The sequence below is a fragment of the Tauraco erythrolophus genome, chromosome 4 (assembly GCF_009769465.1).
Source record: "Tauraco erythrolophus isolate bTauEry1 chromosome 4, bTauEry1.pri, whole genome shotgun sequence".
Lineage (NCBI taxonomy): Eukaryota > Metazoa > Chordata > Aves > Musophagiformes > Musophagidae > Tauraco > Tauraco erythrolophus.
The window spans coordinates 36,479,414-36,499,278 of NC_141468.1; the positions used below are offsets into that span (position 1 = coordinate 36,479,414).

General features: G+C 40.4%; 1 protein-coding gene across 1 annotated transcript; it reads right to left on the minus strand.

Moving 5' to 3' along the window:
* Window positions 1–1,643: 1,643 nt before the first annotated feature.
* SLC38A4 (solute carrier family 38 member 4) lies at window positions 1,644–18,628 on the minus strand. Its single transcript, XM_009991200.2, has 15 exons — window positions 18,491–18,628; window positions 17,725–17,815; window positions 16,307–16,422; window positions 13,107–13,180; window positions 12,887–12,979; window positions 11,128–11,209; window positions 10,953–11,035; window positions 10,690–10,748; window positions 10,017–10,295; window positions 9,819–9,898; window positions 8,593–8,693; window positions 7,503–7,627; window positions 4,704–4,848; window positions 3,371–3,468; window positions 1,644–1,745 (listed from the first exon to the last, which is right to left on the minus strand). Exons 1-15 carry the CDS (start codon window positions 18,607–18,609, stop codon window positions 1,644–1,646), a joined length of 1,647 nt encoding a protein of 548 aa, XP_009989502.2. The 5' UTR covers window positions 18,610–18,628.
* Between the last annotated feature and the right edge of the window lie 1,237 nt (window positions 18,629–19,865).

The window sequence follows — 19,865 nt, forward strand, 5'->3', positions numbered from 1 at the left end:
ACAGGTGTGTTCTGAACAGATTTCTGAGATGGAAAATGAAAACTCTAATTATATGAGCCTGGGTTTGTGTAAGTGTGTTAAAACCAACCGGTCGCACCCTCCCACTCATTGCCTCTGCTATGCAGTTAACGTGACTTCTCTGACTATTTTTCCCTAGCGTGTACAGAGAGCATATGTAGTGGGTACTCCACAGCACAGCCAAAATCACAATCTGGAGAGTACTGAGTGTTAATTAAGCATCCATATAACATGGAACCTCTTGGTTCTTTTCTGCCTTGCACATCTGCATAGCATGATACTCTTGAGATTGTCAGTAATGACTTTTCTTTTGTGTGGCTTAATTACCTATGTTGTTGAATGCTTGCATACGCATAGACAAGCTAAGGTAAAGCAATCAAGCAAGTTACTCAAATTTGTGGTGTACAATGGTAATACAGAACTTTGAGGCACGTGTTAAAAATTCTCAAGCGGAAAATATCTTGCAATTTATTGAAACGTAAGTAGTAAACTTCTGAATGTGTTTTTACACAGGTAAGATTTAGGGTTTGCTACAGGTATATTTCAAACACCGCTGAGTAAAAACGAACCTTTTACAAACCTGGCAATCCAATATATTTTCTTCAAAACGGTATTAAACATGTGCTTATGAAAACAGTGACACATAAAAAAAATTTCAAATATCATTTACCACAGGGTAATATTTTTGTAACTAGAGGAAAACAAAAAATTATGTACATAAATACATATATTTTTATATATAGCAAATTACAGTTTCCTGCACTGAACATTTATCAAATACACAAATACTGAACAATACTGGGTAGGGTGCTTTGCTACACTTTGTGGTCTCCTTAAATTCCTGTGAGAATGGAAGACAAGTTTCTATGGAGGATACAACTTGTTCAGTGACGCAAGCTCACACAAGAATTAAAAAAATAGAGAAAACAAAAAAAAACCCACAGCAGAAATGCCTGACATTTCCAGCATAGACATCTTCCACATCAACTGTTCTTCGAGCACATGCCCCAGCAGAGTCTGTGCCAGAGAGCTTTATTCTGAACGACATCCATCACCTGCCAAGAGTGATGAATTCGGGCAACAAATCTGATGCTCAGCTTTGTCCACTGGCTTGTCAAAGCCATGATCTTTCTGATAGACAGGTTGGTAGGGAGCAGTCACCTTCCAGATCCCCTACAGAAACCATATCCTTTCTCTTGGAGCTAAGTAGCCACTTCCACAAGCTTCAGACAGAAAAGAAGGCAACAACAGGTTTTCTGGCCGTTACTTTTCCGGATTCTCTAGGAACTGTGGTTATTAGCGTGACGGGAGAGTTTGAAAAGTGTGGCACCAAGCTATTTTTGAGGACTATGTACACAGTTATTTTGGTTTTGAAAACAGAAAGCATCCACACCACACATTTCATTTCACCTGACCAGAAATGCTAAGCTCAGGTTCCTGATGCATAAATAACGATCCTTTGTGAAAAGGATGACGTAGACTCCATTGGGTTCTCGTGACCTTACCAGAAACAGCCTTCGAAATACTGCAGCTACTAGCTAGGAATAACAGTCCCGTTTAGCTGTCCTTCGGAGCACACAATACAAATATTTATGGTATAAAAAGCACTTGGTTGTCTCCATAGGTTAGTGATGTCTGGAACTTGGGGGATTGTAAATCCAGTCCATTACAATAAGAGTCATACTCACAATCATGAAGATTATGCCAAGTATGAGAAAAATTAGAGCCTGCAATTGGAAAATGAAATTTTATTAATAAAGCAAGTGACTGAGCGGACTGTAGTGCACAGACAGTCCCACTGGAACCACATTTGTGTAATGTTCAGGGACTGAGGTTGGGTCGTCCTCTGTGACTAAAGCCCAAGCAAGGGCTACGTGAATCCAAGTTAGTCCTGTGTGAATTTCAGTCTAAGAGAGCCAGGCTTTACAAGATCAGAGCTGAGAAAAAATCCAGTTTGTTATTATGAACAATAATACAAAATATAACAGAGGGACAGTTTTTTTTTCTTTAAAAATGGATCAATTTTCAATGAGTGATCATTGTCTCTGATATCAAGGACAGCTTCAGCGTTAATCCTTTTCATCCTTATTAGACAAACAAGTAAGCCCATCTTTCTTCCCTGAAGGCATTTCTGTATATATTTGAATGATTCAGATGCTTAAATTCCCCTTTTGCTTTAGCAGGGCTTTAGTTTACCGTAATCTGTCCACACTTAACAATATTCAGCCTGGCAACACAAAGATGAATATTGTATGTGATCTCAGTGCAGGGTGCGAAATTCTACATGTGCTTAACACACAGAAACATGAAGAATGAACAGAGACATGAACAAATATTCACGGCCTCTCTAAATAATAAGAGCTCCAAAAATAGTTCTCAGAAATGATGTTGTGATAACAAACCTTTTCTTTTATACTTGCAGTATGTATTGGTTGAATTTTCGCTTCTGTGTTTTTTTGTGAACATGTATGTAGATGAATATATGTACCTCTGTTTACATTATGAACCTGCATATATATTTGAACAATAACTTTCCTGATTAAATTTTCAAAGGAGAAGTCCTTGGTGATACTGTTAAACGTAGCAGATAGCTGTTGATGTTCAAGATGAAATATACAGCATGATGTAAATGATAGACCTTCATATATGTCTCCTGTAGGTGTATGGATCTATCTCAGCGGGGAACTCACTATTACTTAATTATATCTGCAGTACAACTTCTTTCTTAACCTTGACCTCAAATCTTCCTTTTAATCCAACTGGCCTTCTAGCGTGAACCAACAGCTCCTTATACACTGTCTAGGCGTTATTTATGCAAGTGCAGGTGTTAGAGCTGCACTTTAATCCGATCTAGAGCTTAGATTGGATTAAACGAATGCCTTTTTCTGGTGATTTAAGACACCCTTTAACCTAGACACTTACTGTTGTGTATCAGCAGCAGTAGGGCACTAACGTCTTTGGCTTGTGAAGCCTGGCTCTCCATGCTAAGGTGAATCACTGCCTGATGTGTATTTTGAGTGAGACACTACCATTTATTTTTTTTTACAATGAACGTGGTTAAGCACTGTAACAGGTTGCTCAGAGGAGCTGTGAATGCCAGATCCCTGGATGTGTTCAAGGCCAGGCTGGATGAGGCTTTGAGCAACCTGTTCTAGTGGAGGGTGTCCCTGTCTGTGGCAGGGGGATTGGAACTAGATGATCTTTAAGGTCCCTTCGAACCCAAACCATTCTGTAATTCTATGATTTATGAGCAACTGCTGGGTGTTGCAAGTCAAAGGGCCCAGTATTTGTGACCAGTGGAAACCACACGCCCTCTCACCCTTCCTTTTGCAATTGCTGCCAGCTCCCTTACCCCGATCTTCTGGGGAGACCTCAGAGGCTCCTTCTCAACAAGCCGCAGGTAGAAGGCAGCAGGGAGGATGAAAATCAGCAAGGTAGCAGAAGAGGCACCTGGAAGAGAAAGCAGAGCTGAGCACTGTGCTATCTGACACATAAGCTGTGTGGTGCAAGGAACAGCATGTGTGGAGGCAGCTGTTCTTCCAAGTCCAGCTGCACAGCATTCTGTAGACAGCACTCGTGCAGAGCTGGAGAGGGGCTTTTTACAAGGGTGTGTAGTGATAAGACAAGGGATAATGGCTTTAAACTGAAAGAGGGTAGATTTAGATTAGATCTAAGGAAGAAATTTTTTGCAATGAGGGTGGTGAAACACTGGAACAGGTTGCCCAGAGGAGTTGTGGATGCCCCATCCCTGGAAGTGTTCAAGGCCAGGTTGGATGAGGCTTGGGCAACCTGGTCTAGTGGAAGGTGTAGATGATCTTTAAGGTCCCTTCCAACCCAAACCAGTCTATGATTCTATGATTTTATGTCCAGACACTTGTTTGAGTGCTCATAGTCCCAAGGGGCACTCATTACTGAGAGGATTTGTTCAAACTGGTGTGACTGCCTGCAATATGGATGTCTGCATGTGAGCTGGTCAAGCAAGGACAAACAGGCACTCCCTGGGTGTGATGATCCCAGAAAACAGATGTTGAAAGAGGGTGGATGAACTGTGCCCTGGAAGTGCCTATTCCACCAGCATGGTGGCCCAGGTGTAAAAGGCAAGGAGGAGCAAACTGACCGCCTATGTGGAATATAAAATTAAAAAAAGGCAGAAACCCTACGGAGGTATCTTTCTTAAGGGCATCTGCATCCCTGAGTCCTCAAGCTGCTCAGAGCATGGAGACTCTTCATGGACTTCTTTGATCAGAAGCCAAATCTGACCAAAAGAAAGAGGTAGCAAGAGAACTGTGAATGTTGAAAGAGATGTGTCACTTTTCTCCTTTTTCCAGCATCACAATTTGGAAGTCAATGCATTTTGTTCAGGCTATAGATGCTTGAAAACCAAAGATGATTTCCCTCTCCTCCACATGCACTAAATGCTCTTTTTGTCAAAACGGGAATTCCTTACCAGTTTTCATACTGGGTTTATTTAATTCCTTGTGACTCATGCAAGGTAGCAACAAAGTTGGGTAATATTTACATTTGTCTGTCAGCTATTTTGGAATTTTTATTTCCCTTTTAACTTTAATCTGTGTTTATATTATCCTACTATAAGACCTGAACTGAAACTGTCATTCGGTCCATGAATATAAATATGTTACGGCAAGGATTAACAGAGTAAACAAAAAAGTATTGATGAAACCTACCAATAAATCCAAAGATGTCTTTAATAGTCGGAACAAAAATTACAAGCAGGTTATTAAAAGCAAGAATTACTGCTGCAATCAGGAAATGTCTTATCCAGCTGAATGGCCTTTTGGGAAACAGCAATGCACTGACAGATGAACGGATCTGTAAGATGAAAACCGGCAGGGAAAGTAAAACAGCAATTAATCTATCTTTAATTTTGACTTTTTAAAGTCACTTATGCCAGTTAATTTTGCTGTGAGAAGTTCTGACTGAAGAAATGTGTTTTCAGTTTTTGATTCCCTTATTGTAATCTCACTCTGATATAGGTTTTTGAGAACTGGGTTCACAGTTTAATGCAGAAATTCAAATATTTGCAGTGTAGAAGAAAGTCAAGTAAATAGGGTGTAAAATCAGGGACATGAAATCTGTTCAACTGAAAAATGCTAATATCAGCAAAAAAACCCACAAAACAACCCCAAAGAAACCCCCATTACAAATACTAATCAGCAGGCAAAAAGTGCACGGGTGAAATATGAGTTGCTGTATTCCTGAACCTGATCCCTCTGAAAATCCCACAGGAGCTGTGTCATTTACTTTTGTGAGAGAAAAAGCAAGCTGTTGTTTTACTTTCATTAAATAGATTTATATACATATATAACTCTCTCAAAATAAAAGTATATTTTTCAATGCCACTTGGAAATTACGATCCTAAAAGCTATTGCAGAGGATCCTTTTTGCTCTGCAGACTTTCTCACATAACACAGAGAGAGTTTTTTTGCTTTTTCATCAGCAAAGATGGTAAGTAGGAAAAAGGTCAGCAGCAAATTCCTTTGGTGGCAGGAGATAGTGTTACTCTGAAGCACTGTGATTAGCTTAAAAGATTTGAAATGTAGAAGTTGAACAAAAATGTTTTTACACTGAAAAAGCTCAAAACCTCCTTCTGTTTGGTTGTTTTAAAATAACAGGCAGTTGTTTCTGGATGAGTTTGGCAATTCAATAAATATATAGGGTTTTGTCTATCTTGGAGCCCATGATTTGAAAACACAGCGTGAATTTTGCATTTCATATTTTTGAGGTTGATGTAAGCGAATACTAGGAAGAGGGAGGCAGATTGTAAAAATTTTGTCTGGTCCCTGAGTTGGTGTAAAACAGCTTTATTCCACCAAAGAACTGCTGCCTGAATTCCTGTTCACTTATTGTCAGCATCTTGTACATTATTCCTGCTGTGACATAGTCCTTGAAATGAAGCTATTGGACTAAAGTTTTACAATGACTAGTGGTACATAGACCTATATTGAATTATTTTTTTTCAGCAATGTAATGATTTTTACTTTTTAAAAAAAAGAATAAACTGAAAAAACCTTTTTTTTTTTAAAAAAGAATAAACTGTATCAAAAGTAGTTGATACAACTGTGATGCTTATTTGAAGTAATTATATCTGCTGAGCTGGCTGTCCTGATAGGCCATATAAAATTGTTTGATACAAGCAAATGATACTTTCTCAGCAGTTCTTTTAATAGAGCAATTAGTGCTGTGGTATGTAACTGCTAAGCCCTTGCACACTATTCAGGTATAAAAATGGTTATACGGAAAGCTAAAAGTGCACATCTGACAGAGAGGCTTTTGCAATGCCCTTAGCTTGTTTTCCCATGAGGAGCAATCAGTTAGTTAAGACTAATTTAAGCATTTAGCCACTGGTTTAAGCATGACATTTAAGGCAGAGCACCGGAGTGCTCTAAGCTAGATGGAGGGTGCTTTATACCAGAACTTTTTTTTTTCCGTAGACAACCTTGAATGGTAATCCCTGCTCATAGGTATTTGTCAGCAAGCCTGGAAACAGTACCTACACAGAGCTTGTGTTTGCATCCAGGACAACAGGACAACAGGACCCCAGGATTACTGCTCTCATCAGACGGGAACACCACGGTGTGACGCAGATTGTTGGGAGCCCGTCAGCAGCAGGACGCTGGGCTTGTATGTGCAATACAAATGGCACACCAGCCTCCCAAAAATTACTGACAAGGGTCAGCTATTTTATCCCCTGCTGTGCAGCAGCTCAGGGAAAGCACGAGGGACAGTTCTGTATGTTCAGGAGCCTGGAGGTCCGCTCTTCATGTGGGGACTGATCCCTGAGGAGGGTCAGTCCTGCAGAGCGTTTTGTTTCACTGTGCCTTTCTGTCCCTGCAGACATTGCATTTTACCCTGTGAATGACACCTAGAAGCTCCAGGCTTTGCTCAGACATCTATGTGGCTGAGTCTTGACCGCCTCTGTTTTTCTGGCACTTAGCTTAAGTATGTCAGACGTGCGCAGGACCTCCACCTCTCTACCTTGGCAGGCAGGTCTGGAGTCCTGCACAGCGCGTGGCCTGAGCTGCACGTGTCTATCTTGAGTTTGGATGCTGCCGTAGGTGCCTATGCCTGTTTTAGGAAATCTCGTGAGTGGTTTCAGTACATCCCCAAGTCTTCAACACTTACACTGCTGCTCTGTTAAATATAGTACAGATAAAGCCAGAGAGAGACAGGGCAGTTGTTCCTGATTTATTCCTGATTTATTTATAAAGATGAATTTATTTCAGTCCTTCACAGTTTGCAACCCTAACTAGCTAAGGTCCTTGCTCTGGGCAAACTGCATATGAGAAAACAGACCTTCTCAAATAAAAACACCAGCTGACTGCTCTTCAGTGTTAAAATCAGTCTGTGCTAAGTACATACAGCCAGCGTATACGGGCTAGCCCCAACTTTAGCTCCAGCCGTCAGTTACTTACAGGGAAAAGTAAGACAGAGTAACTTACAGTTACTCCCAGTGTGTTACTTACAGGGAAAAGGACAAGGGGCACGGTCAGGGTTACAGCCACCAGCACTGCCAGGCGAACTGACAGCAAGAGGCTGTCGAAGGTGTACACTTTGGTGTACGTATGGAGGAGCTCATCTTCAACTTCTCCTACAAAAAAGAGACAGAAGGGAGTTAAACCCCTTAAGCAATATCTGTCCATGCAAAGGGATCTTTGTACCGCAGCCAGATAAGATTAGCCCTGGCCCAGCTGCTGTCATCAGATACATGCTATGGGTTAGGCATGAAAGAGGAATTTTCCCAGCATGACCGATACAAGCCCATCATTCAGAGACGATGAGGGTAATACAGCTCTGAGGCGATGCTTTGTACTCCAGAATCTCAAATGACTTTCTCAAAGTCATTAACTGGATATGGAACCTGAAGTAAAAATAATTCCTCTGATACAAAATAGGAATCAACTCGCTGAAATGGGAACAGATTCCTCGACCTCCACCCAGGTGTCCCAGCTATCAGACAGAGCCCTCTTACCCCAGTGATAGAGAGCAGATTGTCCTGTGTCATTCACTTCTCTGCTATAATGGAGGAACTAACAAGGTAAAAAGAGGTGGTGTTTGCATAAAACAGTGTGTTAGTACAGGGGCTACTCTGTTTACCTGTGGGTTAGTCAAGCTCATCCATATTTTTTTTACACTAGAATGACTTGCACCTGTTTTTCAGCATAGGTGAAGCTGAGCGGGTGGCGTCAGAGCCAAGGTGGGTAGCACTTAATAGTGTCATGTAAAACTGTTGAGCGCTAGAGTATTTTTAGTACAGTCGCTCTTGGCCTTTGCCAAGAGCCAAGTTTACAGCAGCTTGTTGTCTGAGTTCACAAGACCAAGAGATACACAACTGGTCCCTTTAGTAGGTGCCTCTGAGTCTCCTACGAGCGAGGAACTTGTGGCTTGATAGCTGGATAAGTCCCACCACTTATTCAGGAGGTTGCACACTTCGTATTATGTTCAAATAGTGCTTGCACCTGTATGCAGGCCCACAGAAAATACATGAACACTTGAGCCTTGTGCCTGCTTTAAAATAAGAGTGAAAATTCTGCAGAGAACAGGGCTTTGACCTACCGTAGAAGGTAAGGTATCCAAAGAGGGCAGCCAGAAGATACATGATAAGCATGCCAGCAATGGAGATATTTGAGACATTCTGCATCCGCTTTCGGGAGGGACTGAAGTAGGAGAGAAAGAGAGTAACAGTGCTATTCTTATAAAGCCTCTGTACAAGAAATACTCTGAAGAGTCATAGCTCTACTGACATCCTCTCACTGGCTAGTAAGTTCATAGCAACTATATTGGTTATAGAGAGCTCTTTACTTGAAGCTTTGCAGCTCTGTGCAGAATAGTACAGACTTATAAAAGTGTGTTTAAACTCCGTTTCTACTGCTTACTTAGTGGCAATGTATAAATGTGCCACATTATTTTGTGTATCATTATTTATGTACTATCTATCTCAAATGGTGTATTTTAAAGAAAAAATAGAGTGGCTAAAATTACAGGGCTCGTAGTAATAATAGACAAGAGCTTTCAGTCAGCTCTATATGAACATACCCTTATATCTATATAGGACTGTTCTACAGGTTCAAGAACCTCCTGCAGGTCAAACCCTTTCTTTAAGAATCCTTTGGTTAAAGATTTGGTGTAAGAAAATTTTCAGATTATAGGACCTGGAAGCATGTTCCCAAGTCATCTGAGAATTTTTATTTCTTCTGAGGATAAACCTGCTGAAATAGGAGGTAATGGGATCTTGGCCTCCTTGAGTTTTGCAGCACAACCTCCTGTAGTGTAATTCTTGCTGTTGAACAAATGCATTTTCTTAGCTCTTCCCAACTGTCAACTCTGCTGGTTTAAGCAAGTGTATTTGATTTTTGGTATTTGATCAGCAAAATAGGCTGGGTGAAGTACCTATGTAAGACAGCCAAACCAATGACATTCCAATAAACCTTAAGAGTAAACAGCAGCTGGCCCAGACACAGAACTCATTAAGATATTATTAGAAACCAGAATTATCTGTTTCAGTGCAACCAAGTTCCTCAGTATATTTCACATCATTTGAAGGACTGCCCAGATTCCTCCTTTCCTAAGTAAATATTGATCAATGGAACTATCTGAACAGTGGTTCTCTGTCACCAGCATCTGACTATTAGGTCGAAGCAAAGCCAATATCTGCTTACTATGGAAAGCAATAAATCATTAGCATGTGGGTGTCTACACACCAGTGATCAAGGCAGAACATGTAGAAAGTGATCTCTAACTATGGTTAACTGGAAGTATGGGACAAAATTTAAGAACCTTACTCTTTCAGTTCACTGTATATTGGTAGCACCTCAGGGTGGCATACGAATGCAAATGCCAGGATGGGTATTGCATAGGCAGTCTGTAAAATAAAGCTCCCATTAGTAAGAATGGTCACTACTGTACCTCTGACTTTTGGCAGGCAGCAGTTTAGCTGTGGTATGAATAGCTAAAGACAAATTCTACAGAATCTCCCTTACCCGTGAGTTGAACACAAAGTATTTTGGCTGACACATTTCACTACTGTCGCTGTGTGCTTCATATTCTACACCACTTTTTGGGGAGGTATCTCTTGGCTCTTCAAGGCCTGACAAGTGCCCAACTGTGTTGTCCATCATGAAATTCACGCCAGAACTGAAAGAATCATTTGGCAACATGACCAAATGCATTGGCACTGTGTTGTTGGTGACGGTCCAGTTTTCAACTCCATGGTCCATGATGGGGAGAGGACAGGGTATTTGTGATTTCTTGAAGATTACCTGCAAAAGAGTAGACAATGTCGTCAGAAGAGTACCACCATAGCAGATTACGCTTACACCTGTGATATGTCAGCAGAAATATAAACAGGCACAGAGAAGAGAGAGGGGAAAGCGAGGGAGGAAGAAACCAAGTGCTACCACTTCTTCTTCTCCTGCAAGTATTTGTTGTTACTCTGTCTGTCTCGTTCCGTTTTATTTTGTATTATCAAGTGCTGTTTTTTAGGCTAATCTTTTTTTTCTGGCTTTGTTCAACAGTAGGCTTGTTGATTTGATGATTCACCTGCAGGAGCTATTCTAACATACACATTAAATTGTCATGGTAAGAAATATAACAGCGTTGCACAGTTTACGGGCTTTGTATTTGCTTAGAGACAATACCCAAACAGTCACCTACCACACTGACAAAGAAAACCATACAGGTCAGCGAAAAACCACTCGTATAACCAAGATAACCTGTGCAGCAAGAAAAAAATACAGTTCAGCTACTATAATTTTATGTTAATATAATTTAATTCATTTATTAATTTATATTAATATTATTTAATTTATATAGTTTAATATAATGTAATTTTTATTAGCACTACTGAACAATTATATTAATATATTCACAATCCTAATAGAAATAAGAAATGAGGTTAAGTGGGGCATTAATCTTACCTAAACTTTTTAGGAGGGAAAGGGGAAGAATAATCCCAACTGTTACAAATATGACGAGGTAGTTCCCGTTTATGTACCATTCTCTAAAGAGGAGGAATAAAAAATAACAATCATTGTTGTTGACATCAAAGTGAAAAATTTTCATCTCAGGTTCAGGTTAGGCAAAGGTACTTACTCAGAGCTCTCCTCGAGTTTCATAAATGCTCTGATCACTTCTGGAAGTTCATATTTAATAATAAAGAGGTAGCTTGACATTGCTGAAACAAACAACAAACACCTTCAGAAAAAAACAGTGTAGTTCCAACAAAACTAATTTGTTTAAAAAACATTAATGCTGCATGAAAAACACATTGTTTTGGGAAACCAGGTTTCGCTAAAATAGAGAAACGAATTTTGTTCAATTAACAGTGTGACTAAATAGAAGGTGTATTTCCTTGATATTTTTATAAGCACGTCTTGAATGACACCTAGTATTCAGTATTAGAGTACAATGGAGTTACTACTGAATTAACAACATACTCAAATCACTGTTCTGATGAAATTTACATTCTTAACTTTTCCTTTTGCTTTTCTGTTGTAAATGTTGGGTTTCCAATGAACACTGTCCATCTACACTCTGCAGTAACTTTAGTTATCGCTGCCTCTAAATGTCTTCGTCTACCTTATCCTTTCTATTTTCAGCTTCTTTCTTCCAATACCCTACTCCATACACAAAAAAACCCCAACCTTATTTGTCAAAATTCTTGATGGAAGGGTGGACTTCTATACATTACATTTACATACACTGCCAGAAGGCATGCTTTTCTTCAGTTATTTTACATTGGTCACGGGGAGGTCTCTGGAAACTTAGGAATCGATCTAGAGAAGAGGCTGAAAATCACTGGACTAGAGGAACAGGTGTTCCTCTCTAACAAGGAAGCATACTTCCTTCCTGAATTCAACCACATTTGACATCTGCACTTGAGGAAGCAAAAGAATACCATGGAATAGGATGTTTTAAGAACAAAATAAAAGAGTGTCTTGCAGTAGAGAGATGTGAACCACCTCTCTCTGGCTAGCAAAGTTGTCAACAGAGATTTGCAAAACACACCAAGTTCCAAGAGAGAGATCACAAAAAAATCTTCATATGTTTAATTGATGAATGATACATTTAATCTATATTTCAACTGCCACTCCTTAAGAAATCTGTAAAAAATTACAAACTCCCCTGAGTTTTCAGATATGGTGTTCTCCAGTCTCCTAAAAGGCTTCTCCCGCAGTAGTAAAAGGAAATACGCTTTGTTGCCTGAAGATGAATTGTTACCCCTACTGCTTACGTCAGTAAGTAAGCAGTCTCCTGTTCTGAGAAGAGAGAGGTTATTTGGTAGATATTTCACAGGAAGTATCTTTGTGGCTGAATACTTTCAACAGTCACTCTTAAACATTCAAAATCTTAGACAGATCCCAATCCAACTGTCATTTCAAGAAGAGAATGAATTCAAGCAGAGAAAGGCTGACATTCTCCAGAATTCTCCAGAATTCAGCTGGAAAATGAACTCCTTTCATTTACGGAGAAGTCAGAACCATGTACTTGTCCTCGTAGGTAAGATTAATCTGTTCTAAGTTGAAGCAGATGATGTCTAGTCTGAGCCGTAGTCAGTGAGGAGAAATGGCCAACTCCTTCGGCAGTCTGTCAAGGCGTTTTAGCCTTCACTGAAGTCTCTACTGGTCATGGAGAGATCCCAGGCAACCAGCTTTCACCAAACACTGAAGTGTCTCATAGCTGAAACGAGGCAAGAAGAATTCCTCCTGTCCTTCCTTATTACAATATAGTGTATACTGCACTTGGCTCATCTCTTGTGCCCTTTAGCCCAACAGAGGAGAAAAAGCACTTATGTTCGGTAGAAAAGCATAAAAAGTTAGCAAACATTTTTCTAAAAACTTTTGCCCCTTACCTCCAATGTTCTGCATTGTAACAGAAATGAAGACACCACACTTCCCAGGCCAGCCAAATGCCTTTTCTCCCAGTTTTTCATATATTAGTGATCCTGAAAAAGCACAAACCAAAAAAGAAACATGGGCCACTGCAGTGGACTTGCTCGATGAATTGCATTGCAAGGTAAAACACATGCATGCAGTAGAGACTCTTAGTCAGTCACAGCCTGATCCTCATACCTCCTTCTTTTGATATCTTCAGTAAGAGGTGGACCGAGTAGAGTGACATTATTGCTACGCTGAGCAGCAGAACTCTGCAAGGCAAAGCAGAAATCAGAAAATCCAAGCAGGACATCAGAGACACTCAGTTACTTTGAATGTATGCTTGCTCATTCTTATGAAGTTGAATGTGTAAATAGTTTTCAGCAAGTTTGTGCTTCAGACTCCTCCCAGTGCTAAATGCAGGATGTGACAACTGCAGCTTACTTGTGAGTGCAGTTGTACCTTGTACACTCCAGAAGCCCCTCAAGGCTCGTTTAAGTCCAGGTAGGTACCAATTTTGTGTTATTCCACAAAGACAGAATCTTATATTTTAACAAGACCCTACTAAAAGTAAACAGATTTCTAGGCAAGATTAAGGTCTTTGGTCTCTTACCTGCTCACTGGCCTCTTATTTTAATCTCTCTCATTATCCGGAGCTGTCAAAAAAACCCTCCAAACCATGATTGTGACAACTCCACTGCCAGCTCCTGGCTAGTCACTACTTTTGACTTCTGCCATGTCATTGTGAAGTCGAAGTGTTTAGCTTGAAATATCCACTTTGTAAAGTCCATTAGCAATCTTGCATAACGCCGAAGCACAGCATGACATCAGAAAACCTGCTCTTGGAGTACTTGCATCATACTCTTGTAGCTTAGTCTGCTCAAAGGTATTGGTACCCAAATTAATTAATTCTGATTACTCTGATTACTGTCATGTTCCTTCCACACAATATTTCCATCCTACGTGGTTTCAGTTATCTGCCTCTTGTGAACGCTGGTGAAGAATGCAGCCTGGTATGACATTTTCAGGTCACAACACCATGGGCAGCTTGCCTTATTACTATAGCTGTCTTGTCATCAGCCTGCGCAAGTGTTGGTACAGAAAGCGATGTGATGATACATGACAGAGCTAGGAAATACCAATGTGCCTTACTCCATGGATGAACACGAGGTTGTGCCCACACCTTTCAGTCCACTGAACACCCGATTTGGTATAGATATGGGAGATGCTGACAGTCAAGTTCAGAAATGAGTTAGACTGTAACCGGCCCTGGGGCCAGGTGGTGGCTACCAGACCATCACCTTTTTCTCGAGTTTATTTCTCCAAGAGAGACAGACAACACTACAGACTTCATGTAAGCAAGGTCATCTCTCAGCTGTGGATTCATGCAACATGTTAAGGGGGGATCATGTCTGAGGTTACAGCGTATCCTGCCAAGATGGCATCCTTCTTGATCAGGGGCATCCATGCAGCTGTTATTCAGAGACCGGGTCTCCATGTGGAGACCTCCTCATACACATGAGGAGTGGCAAACTCCTCATACACATGAGGAGTGGTAAACAAAAGCCATCTTGGTTGCAATTGCTAGATCATACCAGGCAGCAGAGGAGACGCTGTAGTACATGCTCCATGCCATTGCAAACCTCCCCCACAGGAGAGGAGGATGCAATGGGAACTTCTGGAGAGCTTCTGAGTTTTAGGAGCCCTTTTTCTGCCTTCACGCTTTCATCTTCCAGCATGAGAACACTTGGGCAACACAAGAACAGTAAATTACAAAAATTTAGACAATACTACAAGTATTGACTAAATTAGAATTATTGTCCAGTAGTTTCCATTTATCAGATGGGACTTTTCTGTCCTTCTAATGCCAATGTCACTATCTGTGAAAATAGAGGAACATTTGGCAAGAAGATGCATGCCATGGGCATAACAATATCCCCACAAAGTTTAGTACTTTTAAATAAGTCTGTTTTCTTTACTAGAAGGGCGAATGTTTTCATGCAGACAGTACAGATGTAGGACAGAAAAGAAAATGAGCTGCAGGGTGGAAACGTCCTTTGTTTTTGCTGTTTAAGACTCCACAGGGTGGCTTTAGTAATACTCCTTGCTTTAGCACTGCCAGCAGAGCTAATGTCATTGGGCTCATATCAGAATTTTTTAGCGACCTGTTTGAAGGAACAGAGCCTTAAAAATAAAGATATTACAAGGGTAGTGTTTTGTTTTGGTTTTTTTCCTAGTGAAGCTTGATGTACCACAGTTTTCTTTCCAGTAATAATTTATAGCGATAATAGCTAGTACAAGTGCTCAGAGAAAGTTGAAGAAAAAATATTCCTACATTTTTCAGACTTTTTTAGAATCAATTTTAGAATCAGCATCCATTTTTGTGTCTGCAAATACTATATCCAAACCATTAGAGCACAGGTGCTGGGAAGAACTTATCCAGGACAGCATTTGCATCTACAATTAATTTTCAGTTAAAAATTCTACTGGCAAAACAGGAGATGTTTCTTAGCAACTGGAAGCTACATGTAGCATTTCAAATGCTGTTGCTATCATAATTGCACAATTTCCAGAAGAAAGAAGCCGTATCAAGATAGCCATGCAACTGCATTTAAAAGCTTGTTAGATTTCAGTAAAGTAAAACAACGGCCTTTTCTCATACAGTACTGTCATGCTTTACTCCAGCCTCATGGGGGATTAAAATTAAGGCTTCAGTTAAGATTAAAGCCAGTTATTCAAAAGAGAAAACCACCTTTTTTTTTTTTTTTTGGTACTGTCTCTCTCCTTTTACAAGGTTAGCCATAGATTAAAAAACTTCACATGGCTATCTGTTACTGTCTGTCAAAACATTTTGTACAGATACTGTATGTCAGCATTGCTGTCGTCTGTGGTCATTGAGTACAAATAGACCTGAGGGACCAACATGAAATCTGAATAAATCTGTGAATGCCTTTGCATTCAAAGCATGCTGCTATTTCAGATTTATATCGAGTATTTTTCTTCTATTTCTACATAGTGATTAGATTGTTGGGATGATGTAAATATGTACTTTATGGGTGATTTATTTCCCTTGTTGAATTCCCATACAGAACTAGCAAGATTGCTGTTGTTATTTTAGGACCAGTATAGTGTTCTTCCCCTCTGGTTTTTGACTGCACAGTATCAATTCACAGTTGTGTTCCTGATAAAAAACAGGGCTAAAATAAAAAAAAAAAAAAGAAAAAAAGGTTTGTCAGCAGTGAACGGTTCTTTGTGGTGCAGCTAAAATGTTTTCATTACAGATGATCTTATAAAACTTTTCAGCTAACAAAACAAGCTTAACGTACCTCTCTAACCACAAAAATTTTAGCTCCAGCTCACTGCTTATATTCTATTTACTTTTCTTTCTATGTACTTACATGAAAAGGATAATTCCCGTGTTGGCCATGGCATAGGAGAGCCCTAAGATGCCGCTGCCCATAATGGCGTTGCTGAGGTTGAATGAGGACATTCCAAAGGAAGCTCTGCCCCGGTGCTGTTGGGAGCAGGAATGGAAAATGGCAGTTAATTTGCATTTTACTGAGCACAACAGACTAATTGTCCTCATTGCTGTTTTTCTCTGTATTGTTCCCTTGATCCTTAGAGGTGCAGCCTTGTCGAGGTTGCTGAGCCCACATGTGCCTGCTACCATAAGGAGTCTCTTTTACCCCCAAAGCCAGCTGTGCTGGTAGGCGTTTGCCTCTTCCCACTCTCCCCTTGCCTCGGTGGGGAGGAGGGCTACAGCCCCGATAGGCCACAGAGCTGACATAGCCACAACTGGCTGCATTGGCCAGCCTTGATAGAAATACATGCTGCTATCTAACGGATTTCCTAATTATTGATTTAAAAATTTCAGTTGATTTTTTAAAATTAATCCAACTGATTATTGAATTTTTCTCCAAATAGGATGCGCTTCTTTCTTTTGGGGAACTAAAAGTGTGTCTGGAGGAGAAAAGAAGAAGAAGAAAGGAGCACTGTGCAGATCAGGCTGGAAGCAAGAGAGTGGAAGGGGACAAAAAGCTAGGAGGGGTGATGTGTGAAGGAGTCACATCTGCCACAAAATTGAAAGGAAAATGGGGGAATATGACTTTTAATTTTACCTTGCAAGCACAAATAATATTGTTTGGTTTTATTTGATCAATCCTAATAAAACCTGTAACATGACCAATAAAATTATACCTTTCTTTGCACCAAGTTCACAAAAACTTTGAAGAAAGTTAAATCTTGAGCACAGAGGTACCCACACACACCCTCCAGGGCCTGATACTGTGCTTCCACTTGGACATGGAGTTGTCTAAAGACGTTGTTGGAGGTGTACTGAATGTGTAATGTTCAGCATTATAAAGCCAAACATGAATGTCGTTCCTTTAAAGCAATGCAGCTGGATGTGGATTCATTTACACTGATGCTGGAAACAAACAATACAAGCACTCATACATCAAAGCCCAGCTCAACCTTGATACAGGAGTGACAAAGTTCCTCTGAACCAAATCTCCTGGCAGAAATAGAGATGCAGATCCATCCCTGGCTGAACATCTTGGGTGAGATGATATGGGTGCTACTGAAGTCCAAATATGATCTGAGGAATTTCTCTGATTACTTGTGAAAGAAAGATCCAATTTTACTTGCAAGACGACAGAGATTGCTGCACTAACTGTTAGAAAATGTGTTTACTCCTCCAAAGCCAAGATTATGCTGATCCAGCTTCAGAGTAGCTTTGTTTACTGAAATTTTTGAAAAAAGATTCAGGTCAATAAGATTTACTTTGTAATTACCCTTAAAAATGAATGAAACTTACATATTCTTCTTTATAGTCTTCCAATTTCTTTTCACCCAGATATCCATTTGTAAGGAACTTCTGACTTTCTGCATCATCACTAGCAAATGGCCTGAACACAAAGTAAAATAAGAAAGTATTAGATAAGGCTTATGACACACATTATGTTCAAGCAGTGCCTTTAGTCATTAGTGAAATTTTCCTTTGGCATTGCAATGAATATTTAAAAATAATTCAGAAGAAGAACTCTTTTCTCCTGTAAGATACTCATGTCCAATGGCACGTTTAATAGATCTTTCCTTTGCCTTGGAATTTAGTTTTAAACCCAGTAATCTTCAAATTATATCTGATTGCAGATGTTGGAAAGTAACAATTCCTTTCTGCCAGCAGTGTGCTGGAGCTGAGCACGTACTTCACATCTGAGGAACAACGTGCCTTGCAACTGCCGTGTTGGAGATACGTGCTGGGGGGTTCAGCAAGCTGAGAGCTGGAGGCTGATGGCTGCTTTTGAGTCATCTTTCTCAGGCCACCCAGGTGCTGGTGCTATGGTGGGTCCTGCTGGAGATGCCTGAGAGTGGGCTGTCCCTGTGGGAGCACTGAGCTGCTGCCCTCCATACCTTGCCCTGGAAAGCGTTCCCCCTCTCAGCATGCTCAGGTTGCACTGCCCTGAGAGCGTATGAATTTACACATGGGCTATTTGATCCGAGTGGTTGGAGATTGCCCAGTTGCCGTTAGCGAGGCTTGGGTTACTGCTTTAACAAAACAGCCTCCCCATTTAAATGCTTACCTCCGAATGGCAGTCCTCTCCGAATCAACCAGCTCCGTGTAGTTGTCTTCAAGGCTTTCCCCGCTGTTGCTCTGATTGTCAAGTTCGATGTTGACTTTTTGCAGCTCCATGCGATCCATTAGAGCGGTCAGCGCTTTCCAGCACACACACTCACTTCTTCAGGGTAAACAGCACCGCGCCGTCTGCTTGCGGGTCCTCTCTACCACGCGGGGACTGCCGGAACACTCTGTTCTGCAAACAAAACACAATGGAACTTATTAGAGCTTTCCTCAAATTAGATAAACCAGTGTGAATTGTTGGATTTGTGTTTGTTCTTTGTAATAGCATTAAGAGGGGAAACCATTGCAGACTGGGAAAATTCTGAGCAAGGATAAAGTCCCTTTATATGCCAGCACTTGGTCCTTCTGTCTTCCTTTAAAAAGTAAGGAGCATGGGGGCCAGCAAATGCAGAGTGGATGCCCAGCATTTGGCAAAATTTCCAAACCAGAAGAAAATAATTTCTTGAAATGCAGCTTTTGAACTTCTAAGGGATGGTGATGCAGAAGCTCTGGCTGTTAGAAATGAAAAGAGCACATCAGGGCTTTCCTGTCACTGCTTCAAAACATAAACTTAGAGGAAACGCTTGGTGTTTTAAATAATTTGTTATAAGATAGCTATTGTCATAGATTTAAATGTTTTGAAGATTTGTCCCTTTCATTGGGATCTGACAGAGATGAGCATCTCTGATCATTCCTTTGATAATTAGGAGGTACAATTCTTATACAGCAATTTTTGGTTTTCAGTATATCTGTGTTTAATTCTTACTTTTCTCATGACTGGAAGCTGTGTCTCACAGAGGATTATTACATGGATATAAGACTATCTTTAACCTTGTTAGAAAAGTTCTTGCCTTTTAAAAATCATGTGAATAAGTGCTCAACTCTCCATTTCTATATGGTACAAAGGAAACTGTATAGACCAAAGTTACAAAGAGAACTTCACCTCCAAGATTTCAGCAGCTTTATGTCACAGTCTCACCTGCAGATACACATTTATATTCATTTTCCCATTCCCAGATTTAAGAGGAAAACACTGTTCAAGAAATGTTGCAGTTTTACAATACATTTCATTTCCCAAAGATATTCCTTGGTGCATCTTATATGATCTCCATTTCACAGCTGAGGAGATGAAAGAGCACACTGGTGAAGGGAGTGAGCACAGACCAGGTAGCACACCTGGGGCCAGAACTGCAGACTCCTGGCACTTTACCTGCCACCTTGCAATCAGGCACACTGGCTGGATCTGTTACATTTTTCATAAATATCACATGCTAAAAGCAGCCCAGCACTGCGTAATAACAATATCAGAAAAATGCCACAACAAATAATTTATATGT

Coding starts and splice junctions, on each gene's coding strand:
- SLC38A4 (XM_009991200.2), bottom strand. CDS start 18,609: ATGGATCGCATGGAGCTGCAAAAAGTCAACATCGAACTTGACAATCAG. Junction 11,210..12,886: donor TACAATGCAGAACATTGGAG/GTAAGGGGCAAA, acceptor TGTTTGTTTCAG/CAATGTCAAGCTACCTCTTT. Junction 7,628..8,592: donor TGGATACCTTACCTTCTACG/GTAGGTCAAAGC, acceptor TCTTTTTTGTAG/GAGAAGTTGAAGATGAGCTC.